We start from the raw sequence: 27,302 nt of genomic DNA, 5'->3' as shown, positions 1-27,302 counted from the left end.
TTTATAGGATAACAAAATCCATGCTACTTGAAATCGAACTCTCATGTACCGAGTTCAACATGATTTGTCTACAAGAGAATGGGGAGTTATTGAAAACGTTTCCCTAACTTCAGCCTGTGGTCAATATCGAACTACAAAACATCAGTAGAAGATGATCATACGTGTGTGCTCTGGTGGAAGAATGATGGCTGTTTCTTATGCTTCATAACACATAAAATAGTAGCTTTCAGTATGGATTTGATTCTTCAATCTCTTTTTTCTATAGATGACAACCGAAGCCGAGATAAGAGAGAGAGGTAAGCCAACAGACAAAAAGTTAATGAGAAAGTTTGGATACACGTTTTTTTTTTTACTTTTCCTGGTATAAACAGTTAGAAAATGAGCTTTGTTTACAATTATTTTTTTGGGCTATAATGTTAATCTATTTATCGGATAATGCATGATAGAATCAAATAGTATGTCCCAATGTTAATAAATCTGAAATCAATAGATTATATGTAGATTCAGGTGGTCGATGTTATTAAATATCAAATTAAATTTCAGATTAAAATATGTAGATATACTTTACTTTCTGTACAAATTTATATTTGATTTTTCAATTTATGTGGTATAAAAATAACTGCATAAATATGATATAAAATAAATATATAAAATTTTAAATTGATATAATCTTTAAAAAAAATTATATTCACATTGTATATTAATATTACTATCTAACTTATGAAACACACATCCAATAAGAAAAATATATAACACAATACAATAAAATATATATGATCTGAATAAAAAATATATGGTATGAATAATAAACACACCCTAGCGGACGCACAGATTTTTGGTTTAAGTTAAATACGATTTTTAGCACAACTGGGAATCGGTTTGAGGAACGAGTCACGGTCCAGTTTTCAAAATACTGCAAATATGTAATATGAAAAATGTATTTTATATATTATTTAATATTTATAAACTATAAATTTTACGAAAAATATACATCCGCGCGGGCGCGCGGGTCAAAAGCTAGTTTTTGTTTAATGTTGACTAAAAAATGTATTAAATTCCAATAGCTCCCGCATATTTCACTGACATAGCGTTTTGTCTTGTAGTATTGGGCTACCGATAAGTGGGCGACTTCCACGAGACAGCCTTAGAAATCAATCAACATTTTTTTTTGTTTTCTCTTAATCACTGGCAAAGGTCAAGTAGGAAGGTTTTCTCTTGCAACTAACATGGATATGCTTCACATCATTCTCAATATTCTTCTGCCTCCTCTTACCATCATTTTCCTTTTCCTCTTCTACCCAATCTATCTTTTTATCAAACTTCTAAATTGTGTTCGTAAGCATCTTTGCGTTGAAAATGTCGCTGGAAAAGTAGTTCTCATCACTGGAGCTTCCTCCGGCATCGGAGAGGTTAGGTTTTGACTTTAGGATTTACACAGAATATATTTTTTTTCTTTTGGTCACTTCTGAATTGACATGTTTGGGTTAATATTTTTTTTTCTTCGCTGAAATAAAAAGCATGTTGCATATGAGTACGCGAAGAAAGGAGCAGATCTAGCTTTGGTTGCTCGACGAGAGGATCGTTTACATATAGTAGCAGAGACATCACGGAAGTTAGGTTCACGGGACGTTATCATCATACCTGGTGATGTTACTAAGATTAATGATTGCATGAAGTTCATCAGTGAGACGATAAGTCATTTTGGAAAAGGTGAGTACTCAAATACAGAACTCTGAAATTTACACGTACTATGAAATAACAACTAACAGGAAATATTTAAAACAAGTTATCATCAATATAGTATAATCTTTATAAGTATTAGTATTTAATAAATTAGTCAATTTACCCAAATTTGATATACGGTTTCGACCCAATTAATGTTTTTAATAATTTATAAGGGTTTTAATGATGTTTACGTTCCTTATTTAAGACTTAAGTTATGTTGGGATTATTCTAATCGAGTTGTTATATTTTGACAGTGGACCATTTAATTAATAATGCTGGTGTATCTCAAACTGTTTTGTTTGAGAATTTCTCCCAGATTCAAGACGCTAATCCTATAATGGTGAGTTATTAATGGAAGACACATTCATATTGTTGTCATATACTAAAATCTAAGTTAAAATTTACTAAGTAAGAATGCCTGAATTTATTTTAGTTCATCATTATATATACATGAAATTTAACCACTTCCAAGAGTAAATGTATACATATGTGGAAAAATAGATATAACCACTTTTATAACTTTATTACTTAAAACCTTTTCTTGATCAATAACATGCATTTTACCGGTTTTGAAATGTGGATGGTGATATAATGAAATTATTATCTCATACCAAAATACGGACTTAGATGGTTTAAACTTCATAAGTGAATCGATGATTCATGCATATCCTATGAATTTCCATGTAAAAGGCCCTTTGTACTAAAATTACAAGTATGTTTATCATATATCCAAACGACTATTTTCTTAAAATGTATACATTATGTGGAATATTTTGTTGTTTACGTGCAAAAATGACTTAATCAAGCTCTATTTCTCCACATGTAAACATTATTTACTTGAATTCTGTATATGTTAAAGGATACCAACTTCTGGGGCTCAACAAACATCACTTATTATGCAATTCCCCATCTACGAAAAAGTAAAGGAAAAATAGTTGTGATTGCTTCTGCTGCAGCAAAGATAGCTATCCCAGTGGCAACCATCTATTCTGTAAGATTTCTTCTTCTTAACATATATGAAATATGTTCATACTTATTTCCTATGTTTTATTGTAATATATATATAAAAAAGGTTTGGCTTTTCTTATAAATTACGACATCTAATATGTTAGTTTACAAAAAGAATCTTCACCATTCAAATTCACATGTAGACCTCCACCGGCCACACGTTGGTGACGTATTAGTTACATACTTAAATAATATTAATTTTTTGAGTTAATTAATAGTTTGATAATGCCGATGTTACTTGATTAATTATTGTTGTAGGCAAGCAAAGCAGCATTGTTAGGATTTTATGAGGCACTGAGAATTGAACTCAATCCGGATATAAAAGTAACCATTGTTTTTCCTGGACTAATCTCCACGGATATGACAACTCCTGAGATTATAAAAAGAGTAAGTACTTTTACAAACCATTTTCCATCCAACTAGAATTTTCAACAAAAAAAATTAATAGTTTTATATAAAAATAAGTCAATTATGTGTTTTGTGTTTGTATTTCTTTTCTTTATAATAGCACGGTTCAGATTTTATGGTATCGGAGCCAGTTAGTAGATGCGCGAAAGCAATTTTCCAAGGTGTTTGTAGAGGAGAAGAATACGTAGAAACACCAAGTTGGATCAAGTGGTTCTTTTTGGTGAAGTCAGTGTGTCCTGAAGTAATCAACTCCATCTTCAACTATTCTTTCCTCCATTTTATCAAACCTTATTTCAAACGTGAATGATAAAAGGAACAAATACATAGTTCTTTTAGGGCATAGAGGTTGAAACCGCAATGCAAAAGCTTGGACTCATCATCATTGGAGTTTGCATAATGGTTTGGATTGGAACATTCTTTTTCATAAACTTTGGAGATTTTACATTTATCTAATTTAAGTAGTGGTACTTTTGTTTTAGTCGTGTCAAACAAACAAACAAGAGATTCTTTGCATTGAATAGTAAAAATCATAGTTTGAGTTAGTTCTAGGCGTTCGAGTATCCGTTGGCGTTCGGATCAGAGTTTTCGGATTTTCGGATTTTCGGGTTTATGCTCCTAGGTCCCATACTAAAATTTGATTAGTATGGGTCGGGTTCGGAGAATAACACTTCGGGTTCGGTTCAAAATTGTATTGCATCTTAAAATCCATAAAGTAATCATATATCGTACGGATTCTGGTTATATCGGTTCGGTTATAACCGAAGTAAAAGAACAAAAAATTTGAATCAAAACATAAAGAGTGTGACTGGTAACCATTTGAGGAACACTATGAACAAATAAAAAAAGAACGAAGAGGAATAAAATTAAAAGAATGAGTGGGAATGATTATTCCTCCTTAAAAATAATGAGAAATAGTTTTGATTTGTTATTCTCTACAAAAAAAAATGATAAGAAATATAAAGGAAAATTAATTCCTTATGAATATTGTATTTTTATGGAAACCATAAAGAATTGTCTTTCTCATTCCCTTGAATTGAATTGAACCATAAGAAAAACATCTAAAGTAAATAAAAATTAATCTATCACAAATAAAATAGATAAAATAACAATAAAATATTAAATCGAACATGAAAACAAACATTATTTGTAAACAATATGTATTGTCTTATAGAGAGTAGACTTTTTTTATTTCAATGAGCAAACTATAAAATACTTATTTATAACTAATTGTGCACTTAAATTATTTATTAAAATTTTAATATTTATTATTATATATCATATTACCACAAATATTGAATTTAATAATTGAAATACTTATATATATTTAAAAATATTTATATTAACTATTAATTTCGGATTTTTTGGGTTACCCGTTTGGGTTCAGTTAATAACACTTCGGATTTGGATATTTTCTGTACCATCCTACAAGACCCGTTCGAGTATTTTTACATTTCGGGTCGGATAACGGGTTAGGTTTTTTGGTTCGGGTTCGGTTCGATTTCGGATTCTGGATTCCGGATTTTATGTCCAGGCCTAGCCTAGTTTGAGTTAGTTCATTGGGATATATGGAGATTGTACCTTTATTTGAGGATCATAGTATGAATTAGTATTTTAGAACAATGTGGATCTATATCTTACCTTATAAACGTACACATTAACAGAACTTTGTTGCTTAGTCGAACATTCCATATCAAAAGTGAGAACAATTCGATAATGACTCCAAAACATCTCCTTAACCGAGTATTCCAATAAAAAAAGAGGTATCGTCTATGAGACATCTTGTGTTGGTACTCCACATCATAAAGGAAAGGTACAACATAAAATCGTCACACCAATGACTATAGTCTACATACTACGGTTTCAATCACATCTTTCATTCAAGTTTTTGACTTACAACTTGTTGTCTCATCAATCATACGCCAGCCGGTAATGTTGAATGGGAAAATACCATCTAAATTATCATCACAAACACTTCAATTGAATCACATTAAAAGCTCTTGGTTGCCTCTCATTCTTACATTGTTCAGATAAAAAAAAAACATCCAGTACAATCTGATTTTGAAACAGATATCCAAGATTCATATTGAAAAAAAAAACTCAAAATAAAAAAATTAACAAAAAAATGAACACAAATCGAATAAAATTTTCTATTCAAAGATGATTCAATAAAATACAGTAAAAATAATAAAGGGAAATTTGAACCAATAACCAACAAAAAAATTATATTTCACTAACTAACCATTTCCTTCCCTCTCTCCTTCTTTTTCTTTCTATCTCTCTCTACTCTCTTACTACAAAACTAATATTTCTTCCAATATAGTTATTCAACAAATTAACCCAAAAATAAATATATAGAACCATTAAACTTGAGAAGAATATCTAAAAAAAAAAAAAAAAAGGAAAGAGAATCCTCTACCCTCATTTTGCAGAACCCTAATTTCATTCTATGCTTCTCCTTTCCCAATCTCTAGGGTTTAGTGGTTGACCCAGTTTCCTTCCTTCCTCCCTCCCTCTAATGGGTGCCGTCGCCATCAATCGCAAGCGCACGGAGGATTCTTTGAACTTCAATCAACAATCCCCATCCCAAGCTTCGAAGAAGAAACGCAGATTCTCCTTCGGAATCGTCTCTCCAGACTCCAACAAGCCGTCTTCTTCCACAATCTCGAGGATCTCGAGGTATCCCGATGCAAAAGCTCCTCTCCGACGAGAGATTCACGCCCCCAGCAGAGCCAGCCTCAGATACGCTTTACCCAAGCCCAAGCCCAACGATTACTCCTTCAAGAGGAGAGCTTTCGATGCGTTGAGGTTCTTTACGAAAGATAAAGATGTTATCGATTTGGGCGATGAAGAAGAAGAAGAGCCTGAGATTGAGATTGAGATTGAGATTGGAAAGGAAGCAGTTTGTGAAGATTCAAGCGTTGAAGTTGTTGAGCCTCCTTCAAGTTCGATGCTTGATTCAATGTCGTTAGTTAGACAAGAGGCTGCTTCGAGTCTTGAAGCCTATAAGAAGCTTTTGCAGAGCGCAGAGAGGAGGAACTCAAAGTTGGAAGCTTTGGGGTTTGAGATTTTGTTCAATGAGAAGAGGTTGTCGCAGCTTCGTCAGTCTCGTCCTAAGCCTGTGGACAAGCCTCTCAAGGTGGTGATCTTACTCTATTTAATGCCCGCCCTTACTCGATTTGGATTGATTCTCTATCAAATGGGGTTTAATGTTGTTAACATTTCTGTTGTTGTGTGTTTTGATGTAAAGAAGGTACCTGATGAACCGTTTATACCTCTCACAGAGGAGGAGGAGGCTGAAGTCTACAATGCCTTTACTGGGAAAAATAGGTATGGTTGTCTTGTAAAGAGGTTTTTATAGCATGTTTGTGTGTTTTATGTTGTATCTAACCCAATCTATATGCGTCCCGTCCCTCTTTTCAGAAGGAAAGTCTTGGTTACTCATGCGAATTCAAACATTGATATTACTGGAGAAGTTCTACAATGTCTTACACCATCTGCATGGTTAAACGATGAGGTAACTTACTGTTTCCTGATTAGAGTTCTACATGGTTTATAGCTCGTGAATGACACTGCTGTTTTCCTCTTCTGTTTTGTAGGTTATCAATGTCTATCTCGAACTACTCAAAGAACGAGAAACTAGAGAGCCCAAAAAGTATTTGAAGTGTCATTTCTTCAATACCTTTTTCTACAAAAAGGTTTGTTTTCTTTCATGTGCTCGCGTGATCCTTAACAACACTGTGGATCTTTTCCCCCCTCGTGTCAGTTCGTTTGTTCAGCCGCTACTTGCTTCCAGAAATAATATGAGCAGTATGTTTTAAGATAGTGATTTTTGCTAAGACCATCAATATACTTTGCCTCGTTTCTACCCTGTAGTAGTCATTTATCTCTGGATTCTGTGACCCATGAACATTAGTTCCTGGCCCTTTTATATGTTGATGAATCCTCTTGGACTCATGTTGTTCTTTCTCTAATTGCTGTCTTTCAGCTGGTAAGCGACTCTGGTTATAATTATAAAGCTGTTAGGAGATGGACTACGCAGAGAAAGTTGGGATATGCTCTTATTGACTGTGACATGGTAATGTTATTGAAAAACTTAACTTTAAGATTCTCTTTGTTGATCCTACAAATGATGACCGATTTATATATCCTAAAACCATTCTTTGCCCTTTTACAGATATTTGTTCCCATCCACAGGGGTGTGCATTGGACCTTGGCAGTTATTAACATCAGGGATCGCAAGTTCTTGTATCTCGATTCACTAAATGGAGTTGATTCCAAGATTTTGAATGCTCTGGTATAATTTAGTTTCCAACTCTCATTCTCTATACAGCTTAGTTGATCTCACTCATAAAAGTAAGTGAATGTCTGTCAAAGTGGATGATATCTTTTACCAAGAACTGTTATTTCTTTCTTAGATCAACACTACTGTGAAAATTTTCTGACCAAAATAGTCCTATAGCCAATGCTGCAACTGATATGTGTGTTTCAGGCAAAATATTTGGGCGACGAAGCTAAGGAAAAAAGCGGAAAAGACATTGATGTTAGTTCGTGGGATATGGAATTTGTTGAAGACCTTCCCCAACAACAAAATGGGTATGTAACTATCCTTGAACTTGTTATGTTGATGATTATTTGTATAGGAACTAGTTATGGCATCAACAAGCATAGCTGTTCATTGGGAAAACTTTTAATTTTCATATATCATTATCTTGAAGTTGTGGTGTCGAAATCACAGGCATATTCTAAGACTAGCCCCTTCTGGGAGTTTAATCCCCAAACTTCTGAATGGCTGGAACTTGTCAAACGGCCTATGTGTTTAATGCTATTAGCTTTCTGTTGTAGCTCTATCCCTTTTTATCTTTTAAAAAAATTATTTTGCAATTTATATATTCTTCAGGTATGACTGTGGAATGTTTATGCTGAAGTACATCGACTTTTTCAGTAGAGGGTTGGGTCTATATTTCAGCCAGGTAATCTAATCTGAATCCAGATTTCTCAATGCTTCAAGAAAATTGTAGCTAAAGAGTTAACTGGTTATCTTTCAGCATTTTATATCCAGGATTTGATTATAGAAGTGTATTACTTTGGTGCAGGAACACATGCCATACTTCCGTCTAAGAACGGCTAAAGAGATTCTGAGACTACGTGCTGACTGAAGTTGCTTTGGGCGCTTTTATGCATGTCATACTTTAGGAGTGCTGTTTTAATATCCGTTGTTGATTTGTTCAAGCTTTCTAAATTTTATACTCCTTTTAGGCAGTGAAAGTGAAGCATTTAGCAGAGGAAAACATTGAGCCAAGCCACGGAGCTCTTAGCCTTTTTTTTTTTTTTTTTTTTCTTTTTGTTGAAATTGTAGATGAAGCTGATATAATGAAACCTTAGTTGTTTGTGATGACCTGTGTCCTCTGTTTAATGAGCAACACTAAATTCACGTTTTCATGTTACGGGTTATAAATTTTACAGCGAATGAAGTCACATTTGCGTATTTATAATTTTTATTTACAGTCCCACTCTCCCTAATAAAATTTACTCAGACATGCATCCTGCATTGCATAAATCGACTATTAAACCAATTAAAAAAAAACCACTTGAGTCAGTGTAATCGTTTGGTTAGATCAACCCTGATATAACAAATTTATATTTTTTCCTAATGTCTCCTCAGTCTACAGTGCTAATGATTACTAGCCCTGGGCCAGAGCCAGAGGCCCGGCCTATAAACTTAAACTGAAAATGCAATTCATAGACTGAGAGTTAAGGTTCGTGCGTTTGTTTTGAGTAAAATACCAACCGTAGAGAGGGTGTACGCTGGACGCGACACACGAGAATATATTTTCAACCCGATCGCTGACACAACAAGGGCTGCTTTCCTTTTTAATTTTGCCACTTTGGTTTTTGATAAGAGCGCGGGAACACCAAAATATGTTTTCTAACATCTCTGTCTCTTTGTACAGTGGTCATGTCATGGCTGAGGAGCTCTTGCTCGCTAGAATCATTGCAGGATGAATCTCACTACCACGATCGCAAGTCTCTACTCGACACAGACGACGATAGTAGTGAAGAGGTAATGTTTTTATTTCTCTTACATTGTTTCTGACATTACAATGCTTTATATAGAGATGAAATTAGGTGAAGGAGTATATGCCGTTGCAATAGGATGAGGTGTAGATGAGCTCACTTTATCTTTTACGGATATGCCTGCATTGCTTGGACTTGTCACTAATAGGTTCTACGTCAGCCTCTCCTTGACGGTTTCATCCTTTCTAAGATGGAGTTTATTGAGATTTTGTGATGAAGATGGGTCAAGGTAAATCTAAGCTGTTGATGAGGAACACCCCCTTTGGAAGTACTAGTTCAGAGAGTGGCGTGAACGATTCGTGGGGATTGGCTCTTCTAAGTTGTGGTGATGAAAGGATTATTAGGTCCATCTTGAAACAAGCTCGGTGTCTCAGTGTTTAGATGATTATGCGTATTAGTCAATTGGATGCAATGAGGGAATATAAAATCCGATTATTGTTTGTCTAACTTATTTTTAAATATTGGTTAAAATCAGTGACTTGTTCATATGTCTCCCGCTCCCTTTTCTTCATTTGTTAATGTAAGTCATTGTAGGCCTTCAGAATATATTCAGATGAAACTGCGACCACTGAATGGTTACGTTCTGTCCCTCGGATGACTATGGAGAATGGAACTAGCATCCAAGAGGAAGGCGAGAATATCGTCCATGAACTGGTGGTCCTGGAGAGAATATCATGAGCACTTTCTCAAGACACTGACCACTGGAACTCTAGCTCAAAAGATCTAGACAGAGACACGGAGTTTTGGTTCTCCTAAGGGAGCTCTGCAACACCGAGGTTTCTCCTTGGGTTAAGAAAGAAGAGCTTTGGAAGGCAAGCCTCTCCCACAACAACACCTCTGAGTCCCTACAAATATAGTTACTATGCGGCATGCGATTCCCATTGTGAGGAGCTGATGATACATGGACCTGAATCATGGCAAATTGTAGCAAGCTTTTTAGAAGATGTAATGGACATGAATCCAACTCTCTGACTTGAACATATTACTATTCCAATGATGCAGTTCAATAGTTTCTGGATAGTTAATGAGATCTTACAGAGTTAGAAAAATCATGGTCCCAAAACTTTATATATCTCCTCACTATTTCAGCTAAAGCTTTTTTTTTCTTTTTCTTTTTAACACTTGTCAAATCAACGATTTACATTGTCACATAAATAGGTGTTATACTTTCTATCAGTTTAATCAGCAAACTAACAAAAAAATTAGATTCATTAGAGACTAAGACCGAGATAATCTAGAAAAGAAGAAAGTTCTGGATGCAAATGCTCAAGCGTGTTTGTTGAAAGCATTCAACACAAAAACGATGAAAAACTGTTGTTAATTCAGACAGACAGACAGACAAATATCGACAGAAACATTCGAGCAACACATTAGTGTATCATGAAATTTAAAACATAGATTAGTGTATTCTAAATAACACAATCATGGTCAGGATAGTGAAATCTTAGAAAGTAGTCCTCGTCAGTGCTTGGGCCCAAAGCACTTGTCTTCTAGGTTCAAGACAGCATCAAGCGAACGCTCAGCAATATTTATCCGTTCCAAGTAAGTTTGCACATCAGAATCCGCCTCCTGGAGAATGAATCCAACAGCTTAAAACTAATTTTTAAGTTGCAAATGTGATAAGAAAACTTGATTTTACCTCAATACATTCATAAAGGTATTGGTGATCGTAAGGTCTGAGATACTCGCCAACTGTGGAAAGGAAGAAACAAAAAAAATACTCAATTCAAGATGAAAAATTAAGGAAAAAAAAAAAGCAAATCTTACAGAATTTGTATCCAAAGTAAAAGGCAGAGCATGTTGATTATGAGCAATTTGGTGGATAACACTTTCTTGGCTGAGTTATGATATACACAAGACTTGAGAATAAAGCACAAGATTGTGACACCCGTTACCTCCTATCTGGAGAACAGCGTGCCACCAACAATATCTCATAATAAAAATGGCCCATATACACAACTCCACTCACCCTAAGCCCAAATAAAAATCCGAATAAAAATTCCAGTAGCACCAATCCATCCAAATATCATATACTCGTCAGTCTCACCTGAAATGGGGAAGAGAGAGGGGTGAGTAACAGGTAAGTCACTCAATGAGGTATGGGGATACTAAACCCGAAGTCCATGGACCCGGACAGAGCACTCCGAATAAATATAATTTAATCCTAACACGTTGCAAACACGGTACCTAAAGTACCCAGAGATCAAACAATGGTCCTAGTGAGGTGCACACTCGCTGCCCACTAACAGGCCAAAACACCACCGAATATGTGCTCGGTAACACACGCCCGTAGACGATTTATCGACCTCCACGCCTTGGCACAACAGGTCGACTACGCTGTGCCGCAGCAAACACCACACCCAATGTACTGTCTCCAGCCGAAATATCCATAGTCGGCTATCAACCAAATCACCTCAATATACTATATACATATATATTATCAATTATAAATGAACAAGCACTGTTGAACCATCTAACAACCCTAGTTCCGGTTTAAGCAAAGAACCTAAAAACTAAACAAGTAATGACAGACTCGATTTCACACAGACGGAACACATTAGAAATAAATTATACTTATTCGAGGTCCTAAGCCGTGTAAGAGAAGCTCGGGAAAAGACCCTCACCTTAGCCAATATTGGTAATGGATCAGGAAATACCCAAAACGAATATGTCTCTCGGTCTAAGCATTATATTAGCATGAATAATTCACACCTAAAGTTCCATGTTTCTTCCTGCGCATGGCATGGCACGATTAAAGTTAATTATATGCCATGAAGGTTGCTTGTAGCTCAAGTAAGAAGGAAGAACACTTAGCTACACGGCTTTTAGATAACAAGTGATGATGGTGGTTGGTGCCAGGTGGTGGTGAGACGATGGATCCAGTTCCATGTGCCTTCTCGCCCTTTCGGCTCGGTCACGTTCTTAATTTATATTACGGAACTGGTACGTACGAGATGACTACACCCGAAAACTGATGCAGACTTAATAAGACTTGCGATGACTCCGGTGACAAGTGCCCCTCCGATGACCCGCGGCCCATGGTGGCACATAACGGTGGTTGACAGTTACGGCTGTGGCTCCGGCTAACGACAGCGGCATGGATGGTGTCGTTGGAGTGGTGAACTGGTGATGCGGTATGACGGCGATGGTCCCGGTTCTGTAAAGAACGACGAGTGGTGGTGGTGAAAACAAATCTCCACATCGACATAAGACATGGGGGAGGAGAATGACGATGCATCATGAGCCCTCACACTCTCCACGATGTTTGACGGCCCCCAAGGAAGAAGACAATACGTGTGTTATATATAATTAGGTAAGCACACTTGGTTGGTCCACTAATTAATTATACCAACGCTGCCGGTTTAGTTAAACCAAATATTTGAAACAAACCAACTCATGACTAATACAGAATTAGGGTCGTTACAATTCTTCCCCACTTAAATGGAATTCGTCCTCGAATTCAAATCATGAACCTGTTATCTAATACCATCCTGAGAAAGCTTTGGATAGATAATCATCTTATGAATCTCGGTCTCGCGGATCTCTTCCTGGATCTTGTTTCTCTCTCTTAACAAACTTTGACGAACATGGTCATCATTTCCTAAACCGATTTTTCTTGTTAATCCAAAATCTCAACTGACTGAATAGGTGTAAACAAATTTTTTTTTTCTTTTTTTTTTTTTGTTTTTTTACCGAAATCACGTCGTGGCTGCTATAAAATAAACTATGACTTTCTCACGACCTTCCTCAATACCAACCCGTCATGGAATTCTGACAACTTTGCTGATAACTGTAATCTATAAACCATTGTTCCTCAAAGGGGTACGGTCACATATATTTAGGTTTAAGCTTCCTTTAGCTCCCGAGTCTTAAATCCTCTCTGAAATGTCTTTATTTTTAGGTACACTAAATTATCCAGCTGAACTTCCAAGTTTCTCCAGTATTAACTGCATTTTTTTTTTTTAGTCATCAACTTCCTTTAGGTGGTTATTGAGCATTTATATTTGCTTCAATGTCCTTTAAACCATTGGTTGCTATACGTCATAGTGCTTCCCAACTTTGGTCTAGGATGTGTGTGAATGACCTTCCATAAAAAGCCTCCTAAAGTGATATCTGAATGCCCAAGTGATAATTGTTGTTGTACATGAATTATTCCAGTGGCTGAATCTTCCTCAATTTCTTTTTCTTCCGCGAGCTAAGCACAAGTCCTGAGGATGCCCTCTTGAGTCTAACTTAGAGAGACGGTTCATGTTCGCTCATACATTAATCTTCATGAAACTTGACTTCCATAGTCCAATAAGAAACCCCATAATCAACATATCTCATTTTCAATCTGGAAGAAGTAGATTGTGCAATTATTCGATAATATCTGATATTTTATTTTGACCATCTGACAAGTCTGATATGGTGACACAATGTAGCTACATCCTTCTTCATACCAGGCAGTGATAATAATTCTTCAACTCTCCGTACTTTTTTTTTTGGTGTCGGCCACTATGAAATTGTAGTAGTTTTTTTTTTTTTTTTATGAATCGACAGCAACTCTTGCTTCTGAAACCACATGACTCAAAAATCCATTTTTTTTTCTTTGCTAAAAACTACACTCACTCATCTAGCAAACAGTTTCTTCTCCTCAGGCTTACCTAACACAATCCATAAATGTTCAGCATGCTCCTCTCTACTCCGAGAATAAATTAGGGTGTCATCGATGAATACAATCACGCACTTATCCAAGTGTTCACGAAAGACATCATACATAATCTTCAAGAATACTAACGGTGGTATCACTACAATTCATAATATCTATTGTACATACTCCTCAGCTGTAGTCATCTAATGGTATCTCGATGCTAAGACAAACGTCGAGAACCATGAACCTCCATGCAGCTAATACAACAAATCATCAATACAAAGAAACGATACTTATCCTTAATGGTCACTTTGTTCAAACCACTGTAGTCGAGACAAATTCTGAAACCCTAATTTTTCTTCTTCACAAACAATAATGTTGCTCCCCACGGTGAAGTACTCGGTATGATAAAATCCATGTCTGATGAATTTTCCATATGCTCTTTCAGTTCGGTCATCTCTGCTACCGCTAATTGGTATAGAACTCGTAAAACCAGTGATGTCCTTGTTTCCAAATCAATCGTAAGAACGTCTCTTGTGTCTGGTGGCGTCCGTTCCAAAGACCACTATTACATCCTCATAATCTGCAATAACCAAAATATCCTACAACTCATACTGTCCAACATTCTTAACCATTGAAATGATCGCCAAAAGTCTCTGCGCTCCTCTATCCAATAACTCCTCAGCATGTAGCATGCATGCAATAAAAACTCTCATTTGCTCCAGCAATATCAACTCTTGCCCTCAGGAAATCTAACACTATAATATGTGGTGACATCCAATCCATCCCAAGGATGACATCGTAGCTCTATCCCTGACGAGTCCCCAAACAAATCAGTCCTCCGAGCATAGCTGGTACACTGCGATGAATATAAATACTTCCCACGTCCCATGCCAGTTGTTTGACTGACACATCTCTCAAACGATCAACAATGCTAAAAACTAACAACAAAACCGAGCGTAACTCCAGTATTAATACAACGCAAGCTGCCGCACTCCCAATCCAAAAGCGATCCCCACGAGTTTACAAACTGAACATACCTCCAAAATAGTCAACATACTCGTACACAAAAACAACACATGCCAACCAATGGCTCATACGTCACACCACATAATCTCCAGTATCAAAAACTCGTGGAACGATTGCTTGAAGTAGGGTGGAACAGAAACGTCACATATCCACTCCTGGATAATCTCAGAATCATGACCGAAGGAACTGATAACACTCCTGAGACAACTGACGAACTGAGACATCACACATCTGCTGCTGAACATCTGTGTAGAACCCTGTTAGCCGAAGGATGAATGACGATGATTTTTCTCATCGTCATAGAAAGAGACAATTGAGTTAGTAATTACTGGATCGAATGGTGCTAAAAGAACTTCGCAAACATTTTTTTTTTATTATATATATATATATATAAAGTATTTTATACTTTAAAAAGAAAACGTAGAAAACCGAATCCCCTAATCGCCATCCCGGGTCGAGGCCGGGACGGAACCCCGCTCTGATACCAAATTGTGACACCCGTTACCTCCTATCTGGAGAACAGCGTGCCACCAACAATATCTCATAATAAAAATGGCCCATATACACAACTCCACTCACCCTAAGCCCAAATAAAAATCCGAATAAAAATTCCAGTAGCACCAATCCATCCAAATATCATATACTCGTCAGTCTCACCTGAAATGGGGAAGAGAGAGGGGTGAGTAACAGGTAAGTCACTCAATGAGGTATGGGGATACTAAACCCGAAGTCCATGGACCCGGACAGAGCACTCCGAATAAATATAATTTAATCCTAACACGTTGCAAACACGGTACCTAAAGTACCCAGAGATCAAACAATGGTCCTAGCGAGGTGCACACTCGCTGCCCACTAACAGGCCAAAACACCACCGAATATGTGCTCGGTAACACACGCCCGTAGACGATTTATCGACCTCCACGCCTTGGCACAACAGGTCGACTACGCTGTGCCGCAGCAAACACCACACCCAATGTACTGTCTCCAGCCGAAATATCCATAGTCGGCTATCAACCAAATCACCTCAATATACTATATACATATATATTATCAATTATAAATGAACAAGCACTATTGAACCATCTAACAACCCTAGTTCCGGTTTAAGCAAAGAACCTAAAAACTAAACAAGCAATGACAGACTCGATTTCACACAGACGGAACACATTAGAAATAAATTATACTTATTCGAGGTCCTAAGCCGTGTAAGAGAAGCTCGGGAAAAGACCCTCACCTTAGCCAATATTGGTAATGGATCAGGAAATACCCAAAACGAATATGTCTCTCGGTCTAAGCATTATATTAGCATGAATAATTCACACCTAAAGTTCCATGTTTCTTCCTGCGCATGGCATGGCACGATTAAAGTTAATTATATGCCATGAAGGTTGCTTGTAGCTCAAGTAAGAAGGAAGAACACTTAGCTACACGGCTTTTAGATAACAAGTGATGATGGTGGTTGGTGCCAGGTGGTGGTGAGACGATGGATCCAGTTCCATGTGCCTTCTCGCCCTTTCGGCTCGGTCACGTTCTTAATTTATATTACGGAACTGGTACGTACGAGATGACTACACCCGAAAACTGATGCAGACTTAATAAGACTTGCGATGACTCCGGTGACAAGTGCCCCTCCGATGACCCGCGGCCCATGGTGGCACATAACGGTGGTTGACAGTTACGGCTGTGGCTCCGGCTAACGACAGCGGCATGGATGGTGTCGTTGGAGTGGTGAACTGGTGATGCGGTATGACGGCGATGGTCCCGGTTCTGTAAAGAACGACGAGTGGTGGTGGTGAAAACAAATCTCCACATCGACATAAGACATGGGGGAGGAGAATGACGATGCATCATGAGCCCTCACACTCTCCACGATGTTTGACGGCCCCCAAGGAAGAAGACAATACGTGTGTTATATATAATTAGGTAAGCACACTTGGTTGGTCCACTAATTAATTATACCAACGCTGCCGGTTTAGTTAAACCAAATATTTGAAACAAACCAACTCATGACTAATACAGAATTAGGGTCGTTACAAAGATTTGAGGAAAGCACAAGACTTGAGAAGCTAAGTTATGGGAAATCTGTTTATGACTTGTTGGGCTTTATTATGGTCGAAAGTCCATTAGTGATTAGGTTTAGGGAGACACTATATATAGTATCTAAACCTAATTTCTTGCCTCCTAACACTCATTTAACATAAGGAGAGATTAGAGAAGGAGAGAGGCAAGAAGCAAGAGCAAAGAGAAGAGTTTGAAGGAGTATCTACAAGGAGAAGCCAAAGGGAGATCTGGTCAAGAGTCTCAGGCTGTTTCTTCTCCAGGGAGTGTGGGTTTCATCTCTTATACACACAGGTTCAGTGAGCTTAGGTCTTTAGCTCATTGTTGTGTTGTCTCTAGGTGAATAGAGAGACACAGAGGTTGTTGTGTAAAGAAAGCTCTTGTAAACACTTGATACTAGTGAATCGTTGAGAGTGCCGTCCTCTCCCCAGATGTACCGAAAGGGAACTGGGTCAAAAATTCTCTTGTGTCTTTAACAAACTCAAACAACATCAGGAAGTGTGCTAGGTTAAATTAGTCAAGTGAGATATAAACCGGTTAATTGGTTTAAGGAGAAATATCTCAACAGAGCATCTGGCTAAAGTTCTCCATCCAGTTATGAAGGAGACAACAGCTCTAGGAGTGTGGAAGGCTCTGGAAAGGGATTATCAAACCAAGTCCTTACCTAACCGAATTTATTTGAAGCAGAGGTTTGCCAGCTTTAAGATGGAAGAGCACAAAAGCGTAGAGGAGAATCTTGATGTGTTTCTGAAACTGGTAGACGATTTGGCGAGTTTGAACATTAATGTGAGTGATGAGGACCAAGCTATCCAGGTCCTGTCGAGTCTCCCAAGGCAGTTCGACTCACTGGTTCATACACTTAAATACGGTAATGGGAAGGAAACACTGACTCTGAATGAAGTAACCAGTTCTGCATATGCCAAGGAAGTTGAGCTAAAGGAAAAGGGGCTCATTGGAAAGGCTAAGTCAAATGCAGAAGGTTTGGTTGTGTCCAGGGGTAGACCTGAGAGGAAGAGTTCTGGTCAGTCGAGTGGAAGATCCAAGAGCAGGGATTCAAAGTCTAAATCTAGACCAAGGAATCAACAGAAAGCTAGAGAGTGTTGGGTATGTGGGAAGGAAGGACACTTCAAGAAAGATTGTCCTGAAAGGAAGAATGGGAGAGCAACTGATTCTGCAAATGTTGCTCAGGAAAAGGAGTTTCCTATGATCTTGACAGCAAGTGAAAAGGACCCCAAGAGTGAGTGGGTCATGGATTCTGGTTGTACATTCCACATTACACCAGATAGAGATGCTTTATTTGATTTCAAGGAGTTTGAAGGTGGAAAGGTATTGATGGGTAACAATACTTCAAGTGAAGTCAAAGGTATGGGCAAGCTGAAGATCATAAACTCAGAAGGAGCTACAGTTATCTTGACTGAGGTGAGATATATGCCAACCATGAGCAGGAATCTCATATCTTATGGCCAGTTAGAAAAGAGCGGTTGCAAGTATGAAGGGGAAGACTTCATGGTTACTTTCTACAAGAATGGTCAAAAGGTGATTTCTGGGAAATATCAAGATGGACTTTATTATTTGCAAGGGTCGGTGGTGAAGGGAGAAGCATCTGTAGTCAGAGCTGAAGTGAACTTGATAAACAGATGGCACTCAAGGTTAGGACACATGAGTCTGAAAAACATGAATCTACTGGTCAAAGGAGGTTATCTAGACTCAAAGGAGGTCCACACATTAGATTTTTGTGAGGAGTGTGTACTTGGAAAGTCCCACAAGCAAAGCTTTCCAGAGGGGAAACACACTACTAAAGGTATTCTTGAATACATTCACAGTGATCTATGGGGCTCGGTTTCAAATGAGCCAACTCTGTCGGGATGTAGATACTTTCTTACATTCATCGATGATTACTCAAGGAAGGTCTGGATCAGATTCTTATGGAGTAAAGATGAGGTGTTTGAGAATTTTTCAGAGTGGAAGGCACTTGTGGAAAATCAAACAAAGAAGAAGATCAAGTGTCTAAGGACAGATAATGGATTGGAGTTCTGCAACAATCAGATGGATAAGCTTTGTCAAGACTCAGGGATTAAACGGCACAGGACTTGCGTTTATACTCCACAGCAGAATGGAGTGGCTGAGAAGATGAATAGGACAATAGCGGATAAGATCAGGTGTATGTTGGCAGAAACAGGGTTAGAGAAGAAGTTCTGGGCTGAGGCAGCGTCGACTGCGGTTTATCTGATAAACAGGTCCCCTAGTGCATCTTTGAGGTTTCAGATTCCAGAGGAAGTATGGTCAGGGTCAAAGGTTGATTACAATCATCTCAGGCGGTTTGGTTGTGTTGCTTATGTACACAGAACAGAGGACAAGCTAAGTCCAAGAGCTGTTAAGGGATTCTTCATGGGTTATCCACATGGTACTAAAGGTTACAGGGTGTGGTTACAAGATGAGGAAAGGTGTACTATCAGCAGGAATGTAGTCTTTGATGAGGAGAAGCTGTATAAAGATCGAGATCAGAAGGAAGCGACTAAATCTAAGAAGAAGAAGAAAGTCACTTTTAGCACTGATCTGATCCAAGGACCGACTACAACTGGTTCAGTTCAAGAGTCTACCGGTCAAGGTGGAGAAGCTTCAGGAAGTGGAGAATCTACTGGTCAAGGTGGAGATACTTCGGGAAGTTCACAATCAGAAACTGAATCAGAAGAGGAAGAGGAATCTGAGGAAGAAGAGGAGGAAAATCAGAGCCACGTGGAGTCTTTTGATGATTATCTGTTAGCAAGAGACAGAGAAAGGAGAGTCATCAGACCACCATCGAGGTTTGAAGGATCTGATTTTGTAGCTTATGCTTTGGCAACAGCAGAAAGCTTGGAGATAGATGAACCAAAGTCACTAGCAGAAGCTAGAAGGAGTAGAGACTGGGATAAGTGGTACAAGTCTATGGGAGAGGAGAAGCAATCTCTGGATGAGAATGATACTTATGAGCTCGTCCCAAAGCCGGAAAACCAAAGGATAATCGGGTGTAAATGGATTCACAAGATTAAAGAAGGTATTCCAGGAGTGGAAGATCGCAGGTATAAGTCGAGACTTGTTGCTAAAGGGTATACACAAGTTGAGGGAGTGGATTACAATGAGATATTTGCTCCGGTGGTCAAGCATGCTTCTATTCGAATCATGTTATCAATTGTGGTGAACTTCAATCTGGAGTTGGAGCAACTGGATGTCAAGACTGCTTTCTTACACGGTACACTTGATGAAGTCATCTACATGGAGCAGCCAGAAGGTTTCATAGAGAAAGGAAATGAAGACAAGGTTTGTCTTCTGAAGAAGTCTCTCTATGGTTTAAAGCAGTCTCTCAAAAGTTCCAGAGGTGCAGGAAGGATCCATGTGTTTACACTAAGGGATCAAGTATTGATGATATGGTATATCTCTTACTATATGTTGATGACATGCTTATAGCTGCAAGGGATATGGAGAAGATCAAAGCGCTGAAAGCAAGTTTGAAGGAAAAGTTTGAGATGAAGGATCTAGGGCCAGCATCTAGAATCCTAGGGATTGATATCATCAGGGATAGAAACAAGGGTATTCTGAAGCTATCACAGGAAAGGTATCTTAAGAAGGTGCTGAGAACTTTTAACATGGAGGATTGCAAGGCTGTTGTAACTCCATCTAATTTACAGTTCAAGCTTAAGAGTTTGACTCCTGAGGAGTTGGTTGTGGAGACACGGTTGATGAGTTCAGTTCCTTATGCAAGTGCAGTGGGAAGTCTGATGTATGGCATGATTGGTACTCGTCCAGATTTAGCGTATGCGGTCGGTTTGGTCAGTAGATTCATGGCAAATCCAGGAAGATGTCATTGGTCTGCGGTTAAGTGGATTTTTAGATATCTTAAGGGAGCTTCAGATGTGTGTCTAAACTTCAAGAGGTCAGACAAGTTTGAGATTGAAGGGTTTTGTGATTCAGATTACTCTGCAGATCTTGACAGGAGAAGGTCAATATCTGGTTATGTCTTCAAGGTTGGTGGTAATACTGTGAGTTGGAGGTCTACTCTTCAGCATGTTGTGGCTCTTTCAACTACTGAGGCAGAGTACATGGCACTCACAGAGGCAGCTAGAGAGGGAATTTGGTTGAAGATTTTCTGCAGGGAATTGGGGTTAAAGTCAGAGAGTTTCAAGTTAAATTGTGACTCGCAGAGTGCAATTTGTTTGGCGAAGAATCCAGTTCATCATGACAGGACCAAGCAATTTGAGAATAAAGTGCATTTCATCAGGGACAAGGTGGAGGATGGTTCAGCTAAGGTGCAGAAGATTCATACTTCTCTAAATCCTGCGGATATGTTGACAAAGAGTTTACCAGGCAACAGCTTTGAGAGGTGCCTGGTGACACTCAATGTCACCAACTGAGTTGAGACAGGGGAAGCGCGAGATGGTTTGTCGGTTATCACCTCGCAGAAGTTAGAAGTTCAGATGGTCAAGTCTGGAAAATCGACAAAGGGTTCAGATGGTCAATTCTGAAAAGGAAGCCAAGGGCAGTTTCAATAAGTTGAACAAGAGGTTGTGTCGAAAGTCTTCCTAGCAGTGAGTTAGGCGGCGTGTTCCATTATTACTGATGGCGGTACATGTTGAGTTCAAGGATTGATCTGTTAGTGCTGTGGGTCACCGGTAAAGGTGACATGACTGCTTATTTCTGGTGGTGGAGCTGGAAGGGTTGCAGGAATGATTCACTAGTTTGAGACTATGACGGAAGTCTCAGGTTCATCTTACGTTGAGGAAAATCGACATAGAGATGATATTTCAGTTACAGATTTCGTAAGCACAGGTGACCAAAAGCTCAAGGTGGAGATTTGTTGATTATGAGCAATTTGGTGGATAACACTTTCTTGGCTGAGTTATGATATACACAAGACTTGAGAAGAAAGCACAAGACTTGAGGAAAGCACAAGACTTGAGAAGCTAAGTTATGGGAAATCTGTTTATGACTTATTGGGCTTTATTATGGTCGAAAGTCCATTAGTGATTAGGTTTAGGGAGACACTATATATAGTCTCTAAACCTAATTTCTTGCCTCCTAACACTCATTTAACATAAGGAGAGATTAGAGAAGGAGAGAGGCAAGAAGCAAGAGCAAAGAGAAGAGTTTGAAGGAGTATCTACAAGGAGAAGCCAAAGGGAGATCTGGTCAAGAGTCTCAGGCTGTTTCTTCTCCAGGGAGTGTGGGTTTCATCTCTTATACACACAGGTTCAGTGAGCTTAGGTCTTTAGCTCATTGTTGTGTTGTCTCTAGGTGAATAGAGAGACACAGAGGTTGTTGTGTAAAGAAAGCTCTTGTAAACACTTGATACTAGTGAATCGTTGAGAGTGCCGTCCTCTCCCCAGATGTACCGAAAGGGAACTGGGTCAAAAATTCTCTTGTGTCTTTAACAAACTCAAACAACATCAGGAAGTGTGCTAGGTTAAATTAGTCAAGTGAGATATAAACCGGTTAATTGGTTTAAGGAGAAATATCTCAACAGAGCATCTGGCTAAAGTTCTCCATCCAGTCCCGAGAGCGCCTCGCAATCCCCCTTCGAAATCTCCTCCAGTGCTGTCGCATCTCCTCCTTCGCTGCTAAAAAAAAATAATAATGATTCAATCTTCCTCCAAAGAATAAAAGATTTCATGTTAAAAAAGCAGAGCTCACCTCCGTGTTCATCATCATCGTCCCACTGCGTCCAAGCTGTAACAAACAAAGATCAATTAACGATTTCTAATCAAAGAGAAATGAGAATTTTCGGATATTTCTCACTACCTTCGCACACACAGATCCCAGGTTCCGCATCCTCATCATCTTCCTGCCCAGATTAGGGTTTCAATCTCTTTTCTCCATTCCTGCACCTTCCCATCTCTCTATTCTCGACGCTTCCTTATAACAACACGTAGGGATGTTAGGGTAGAATAACCCAGCCCAGCCCAGCCCACAGATAACCCAACCCAGTTTATACCCAATCTGCAAAAACCCAGAAACATCCAAACCTAAAAATAACCCAATATGGTATTGGGTACCCAAAGTATTATCTTATTGAGCAAATTAGCTCAATGGAATACCATTAAATTGAGGGAAAATGATAGTGATGGGGGAAAAAAATTGAAGAGAAATAGGGTATAGAGTGCAAATAGGGGTGAAGTTGTGTGTAGGGAGTACAAATACTCTATCTTATTTATTCTAAAAAGATCATATATAATATTAACATCATTAATGTGAACTTTAATATATAAACAAGATTTCACAATTTTATAGAAAAACTTGTTTTTGCGCAAAAACTCGTTTACCATTTTGGCGGGAAATCAATTTTGGTGGGAAACTCGATTTTGCGGTTTCGGCATAAAATTTGGTTTTACGGTTTTGGCGGAAAAACACAATTTTCGGTTTCGGCGGGAAAATTTGGGTTTTCGGTTTCTGCAGGAAAACTCGATTTTTTTGTTTTGGCGGAAAATTTGGGTTTTGCGGTTTTGGCGGGAAAACTCGGTTTCGCGGTTTTGACGGAAAAACTCGGTTTTGCGGTTTTCAGTCGGAACACTCGTTTTTAAAGTTTTGGTGGAAAAACTTGGTTTTGTGGTTTTGGAGGGAAATTTGGGTTTGGCGGTTTTAGCGAAAAACTCGGTTTTACAGTTTTGGCGAGAACACTCGGTTTTGTGGTTTTGGCGGGAAAACTTGGTTTTACGGTTTAGGCGGGAAAACTCAGTTTTGCGGTTTCGGCAGAAAAACTCGATTTTTCGGTTTCGGGGAAAACTCAGAATTTGGTTTCTGTGAGATAATTTAATTTTTACAGTTTTAACAGAAAATTCATTTTTTGGTTTTGACGGAAAAAACGTTTTTGCAAATTTTATATAAATTAATTAAAGTGGTGAAAATATAATAATATAACTGAAAACCCATGGATACACCATTACCCTTTTGTATTTACCCAACATAAATATAGATTTTTAAATTAATACCCATGGTCGATCAAATAAATCTTAGACGGATAAAAACCTAACCCATTATTAGTGGATTTGGGTAAACCATGGGTAAATTATCCATGTTAACATCCCTAAGAGCATTTCCAACCCCACTCTATTTTTCACTCTAAAATAGAGTTTAGAGTAAAAAATACTCTAATGGTACTCTATTTCTCACTCTATAATAGAGTGAAAATAGGTTTACTCCAAATATAGAGTAATTTGTTTTTTTTTTGTTTATCTCTCTATTTTTTACTCTAAAATAGAGTACCATTGGAGTAAACTCAAACTCTATTATAGAGTTACTCTATTTTAGAGTAAAAAATAGAGTAAGCCATTGGAGATAGTCTAACAACGCGGTTTCGTAAATCAAAACAATGCCAATGTAAGCCCACTTATCACCAGGCCCAATTAATAAACGGAAAGAAACGCATCTTATTCTTTTTAGCCTTGCGTTGACCAAAAAAAAATTTATTTTGAGCCTTGAAACAAATCTAGCGAAAATAAATCGTTGCGTAGAGAACTTACTAGCAGAGGAGCAGGTCAGAAAATTTGTGACGATGAGTGCCAAGGTAAACAATCTACATGCAATAGGTGCTTACTCTAGGTTAAAAAATCAATCACAGATTTTCTAACAACCTAAATGACAAACTAGAAATGGTTAAAGCAACTAAAATAACAGAAAGAACATGTAAATAAAGAGCTAAACAGATTCCAATACAGACAACAACATGCAAAAGGGAATTAAAGTTAATGGCTCAAGCAAATGTTAAATAAACAAGCTATTTGGTTAAGGGCCTTAAGGTAACTGATTTGAGTGACTTAACCACTCAATTAAGCTAATTCTTTTTTACCATAGCAGCTCTACAATAATTACAAATTAACATATATTTTCATTAGTACTCACAAGATAAATTACCTAGCATTAAAAACATATAAATAAGGATTAGATGATAAACTAAGCTCTAGTTAACTTTTAATCACTATAATCTACCTAACTAACAAAAACTACTCTCTCCGTTTTGCAAAGAGCGTCACTTTGACATTTTTCACACGAAATTTAAAAAATAATTGAAATGCATTTATATTATTTTTATTATTAATTACACTTATTTAACTAATAACATTTGAGATCAATACATATATATTTATAAAATCAATACATTTTGTGACTAATTTTAAATCTAAATTAAATATATATTGTATTAAAATTCTAAAACTACACTCTTCGTAAAACGGTGGTAGTATTCATTAGTTTCTCAAATATTCATGAAAGTAATTTAGCCTAATGGTACCTATATTCTCATCGTATACATTTATAGAAGGAAAAAAAAACTGTCTAGCAATTGATATATGTAGATAAAAAAAGCTATTAACCGTAACAAACTATAGATTATTAATCTCATTAGGCTACACATTAACCGGTTTAACTCATTGAATTATTTGATTGACTGAAGCATAAACATGACTCATATTTATGTTCATCGTGAAGCTTTAATTATTTCTGATCGGATATCAATTTAAAAATGCATATAAATATTATTTTAACATATAAATTTCTAAAAAAATAATAATAACTGTGGCTAATTTCCCTTCTCAAAATTTGTTTGTGGAGAATAGATATTGAACGAATCCAGATATTTGGAAATTTTAAGATATCTAAATTCGTGTCTAAAACAGTAAAACATCTATAACACTCAGATCCATATTCCCGCTGTATAGTTTAACCATATGTTTCTCGATACTGATGGGGTTTCGTTGATCAAATCCCATTCACCGGCAGTTCTGTTCTCATTCCAAAACAAAAGCTTATTCAACTCCTCATGCTCATATCTTCAAGAGATCATGAAAGGGGACAAGAAAGACGATAGAAGCAGTGTAGCAATGGATCTGGTTTGGTGGTGCAATTCATATAACCCTGAGATGCTTTGGAAAGCAAACACTAAGGCTTATTTTTGACACAACGTTCATCATGCGTAGGACATGCAGGGCAAGTAACTAACATATATATATATATATATAAGCCTTAGAGGGATATTTTTATAGAAAAAAACTCGTGCACATAATCATATTAACCCGACTTCAATTTATGAATGTTAAATCAGAGACTTGTTTCAAACAACTTAATAGAATCCAAAAAAACATCAAATTCCTTCACTAGCATATATATAAATTATGCCTCTCTAATAAGTAGCAAACTTATTACATATCAGTTTTAGAAGACAGTGAAACCACAAACTGCATACCAACTTATATTAACATAGAGAGAGAGATATTGAATACATAGAGACTTCAGACATTAGACTTGGATTTCTTCACTAAGCACGGTTGCTGCCTTTTCAATAAGCTGAAACCGAAAAAAAAAACCAATTAATTATCATTATCATTTCAAAAACTTTGTCTGCCTTTTGTTCATCCTCGGATGAAATAATATGCTTACCTTTATTTCTGCCTCTTTTACTTTCTTACGCTTGGACTCGTCTTGTCGCGACAGGATCCTAATCTGGTTTCTCTTTTCAGACAGAACATCCCAGAGACGTTCCTGTTCTGAAGCAGCTGAATATAAAACGACGACAGGGGATTCAAGATTCAAACAAACTAATTTAAAAAAACACGAACTTAACCACACACAAATTTACCTTTTGTTTGGTACCATAGATACCCGAAGAAGGATGTAAACAGGAGACTAACTAGAGAAGGAGGCGTCGAGAAGGTAACCTCTGGAGGTGTCGAGAAGGATATCTTTTCACGTCTCGAAACACAATACCATCTCTCACTGCGTCCAAACTGAAAACACACACAGAGACCAATCAACCATTGTTTTCGCAATAGGAAGATAAACAATTTCACGGATACTTCTAATAATTACCTTCGCACACCCAGATCCAAGGTTCCTCATCATCTTCAACCCCAAATTCATCATCTTCCTGCCTAGATTAGGGTTCGATCTCTTTTCTGGACGCTTCCTTCCTTTTTACACGGTTTCGTAAATTTAAACAATCCCACTATAAGCCCACTCGTCACCAGGCCCAATTAAACGTATAATAAAGAGGGAGAATCATATTTTCCATTATGATTATGAAAATCACGCTACAATAATTGTTTTATATCTCTATCTATCTTCTTATAATTCTTATAATCCCCTTTATATTATTTGAGAAACATTAAAAAATATAGCCACGTATCATTACTAGAATGATTATGTCGGGATTGAGCGAGTAGTTAGACGTAGCTTTGTATTCATGTTTATGTGGTTTATTTAGGTGGTCTAAGAGGCGGTTCATCCCGAGTCGTGGAGTGGAGTCGTTCTCGCAGTGGTGAAAAATACATTGTCGTTTAAGATTGGGTAGCGTAGGATCCTTTTTAAGTGTTCTTGGGTGATAATAGATCTCGGTATTGTATGTGGA

The 27,302-nt window shown here is 37.5% G+C and overlaps 3 protein-coding genes and 1 long non-coding RNA gene across 5 annotated transcripts; 2 read left to right on the top strand and 2 right to left on the bottom strand.

The window, feature by feature from the left end:
* The first annotated feature begins 948 nt into the window (after window positions 1–948).
* Window positions 949–3,616, top strand: LOC106419234 (11-beta-hydroxysteroid dehydrogenase-like 3). The gene is made up of 6 exons (XM_013859991.3): window positions 949–1,409; window positions 1,518–1,710; window positions 1,980–2,065; window positions 2,585–2,716; window positions 2,992–3,120; window positions 3,242–3,616. The coding sequence occupies exons 1-6, from the start codon at window positions 1,227–1,229 to the stop codon at window positions 3,446–3,448; spliced, it is 930 nt and encodes a 309-aa protein (XP_013715445.2). The 5' UTR covers window positions 949–1,226; the 3' UTR covers window positions 3,449–3,616.
* Window positions 3,617–5,515: 1,899 nt separating this feature from the next.
* LOC106419024 (ubiquitin-like-specific protease ESD4) lies at window positions 5,516–8,648 on the top strand. 2 transcript variants are annotated; one of them, XM_013859770.3, is made up of 9 exons: window positions 5,516–6,277; window positions 6,392–6,468; window positions 6,562–6,655; window positions 6,738–6,836; window positions 7,127–7,216; window positions 7,316–7,435; window positions 7,631–7,734; window positions 8,039–8,111; window positions 8,235–8,648. In XM_013859770.3, exons 1-9 carry the CDS (start codon window positions 5,657–5,659, stop codon window positions 8,295–8,297), a joined length of 1,341 nt encoding a protein of 446 aa, XP_013715224.2. In that variant the 5' UTR covers window positions 5,516–5,656; the 3' UTR covers window positions 8,298–8,648. The 2 variants fall into 2 exon arrangements, with proteins under 2 accessions (XP_013715224.2, XP_013715223.2); XM_013859769.3 differs by having other exon boundaries at window positions 5,517–6,277; window positions 6,389–6,468.
* A 13,781-nt stretch (window positions 8,649–22,429) lies between these two features.
* Window positions 22,430–22,836, bottom strand: LOC125607097. Its single transcript, XR_007338402.1, has 3 exons — window positions 22,706–22,836; window positions 22,598–22,633; window positions 22,430–22,554 (listed from the first exon to the last, which is right to left on the bottom strand). It is a non-coding gene; the product is annotated as an uncharacterized LOC125607097 (long non-coding RNA).
* Window positions 22,837–25,958: 3,122 nt separating this feature from the next.
* Window positions 25,959–27,001, bottom strand: LOC106419171. The gene is made up of 4 exons (XM_013859923.3): window positions 26,765–27,001; window positions 26,535–26,682; window positions 26,336–26,451; window positions 25,959–26,242 (listed from the first exon to the last, which is right to left on the bottom strand). Exons 1-4 carry the CDS (start codon window positions 26,816–26,818, stop codon window positions 26,195–26,197), a joined length of 366 nt encoding a protein of 121 aa, XP_013715377.1. The 5' UTR covers window positions 26,819–27,001; the 3' UTR covers window positions 25,959–26,194.
* Window positions 27,002–27,302: the final 301 nt, after the last annotated feature.

Source organism: Brassica napus, chromosome A3 (genome assembly GCF_020379485.1).
Source record: "Brassica napus cultivar Da-Ae chromosome A3, Da-Ae, whole genome shotgun sequence".
Lineage (NCBI taxonomy): Eukaryota > Viridiplantae > Streptophyta > Magnoliopsida > Brassicales > Brassicaceae > Brassica > Brassica napus.
The sequence above is the reverse complement of the archived record's forward strand: the minus strand, read 5'-3'. Positions and strand labels throughout refer to the sequence as shown.

Bases quoted from the DNA above. Each gene is read 5' to 3' on its own strand.
- LOC106419234 (XM_013859991.3), top strand. From the start codon at position 1,227: ATGGATATGCTTCACATCATTCTCAATATTCTTCTGCCTCCTCTTACC. The intron at 1,711-1,979 runs GTGAGTACTCAA...ATATTTTGACAG, and splicing joins GATAAGTCATTTTGGAAAAG to TGGACCATTTAATTAATAAT. The intron at 3,121-3,241 runs GTAAGTACTTTT...TCTTTATAATAG, and splicing joins CTCCTGAGATTATAAAAAGA to CACGGTTCAGATTTTATGGT.
- LOC106419024 (XM_013859769.3), top strand. From the start codon at position 5,657: ATGGGTGCCGTCGCCATCAATCGCAAGCGCACGGAGGATTCTTTGAAC. The intron at 7,217-7,315 runs GTAATGTTATTG...GCCCTTTTACAG, and splicing joins CTCTTATTGACTGTGACATG to ATATTTGTTCCCATCCACAG. The intron at 8,112-8,234 runs GTAATCTAATCT...ACTTTGGTGCAG, and splicing joins TGGGTCTATATTTCAGCCAG to GAACACATGCCATACTTCCG.
- LOC106419171 (XM_013859923.3), bottom strand. From the start codon at position 26,818: ATGATGAATTTGGGGTTGAAGATGATGAGGAACCTTGGATCTGGGTGT. The intron at 26,452-26,534 runs GTAAATTTGTGT...TTTTATATTCAG, and splicing joins TCTATGGTACCAAACAAAAG to CTGCTTCAGAACAGGAACGT. The intron at 26,243-26,335 runs GTAAGCATATTA...TTTCGGTTTCAG, and splicing joins TAAAAGAGGCAGAAATAAAG to CTTATTGAAAAGGCAGCAAC.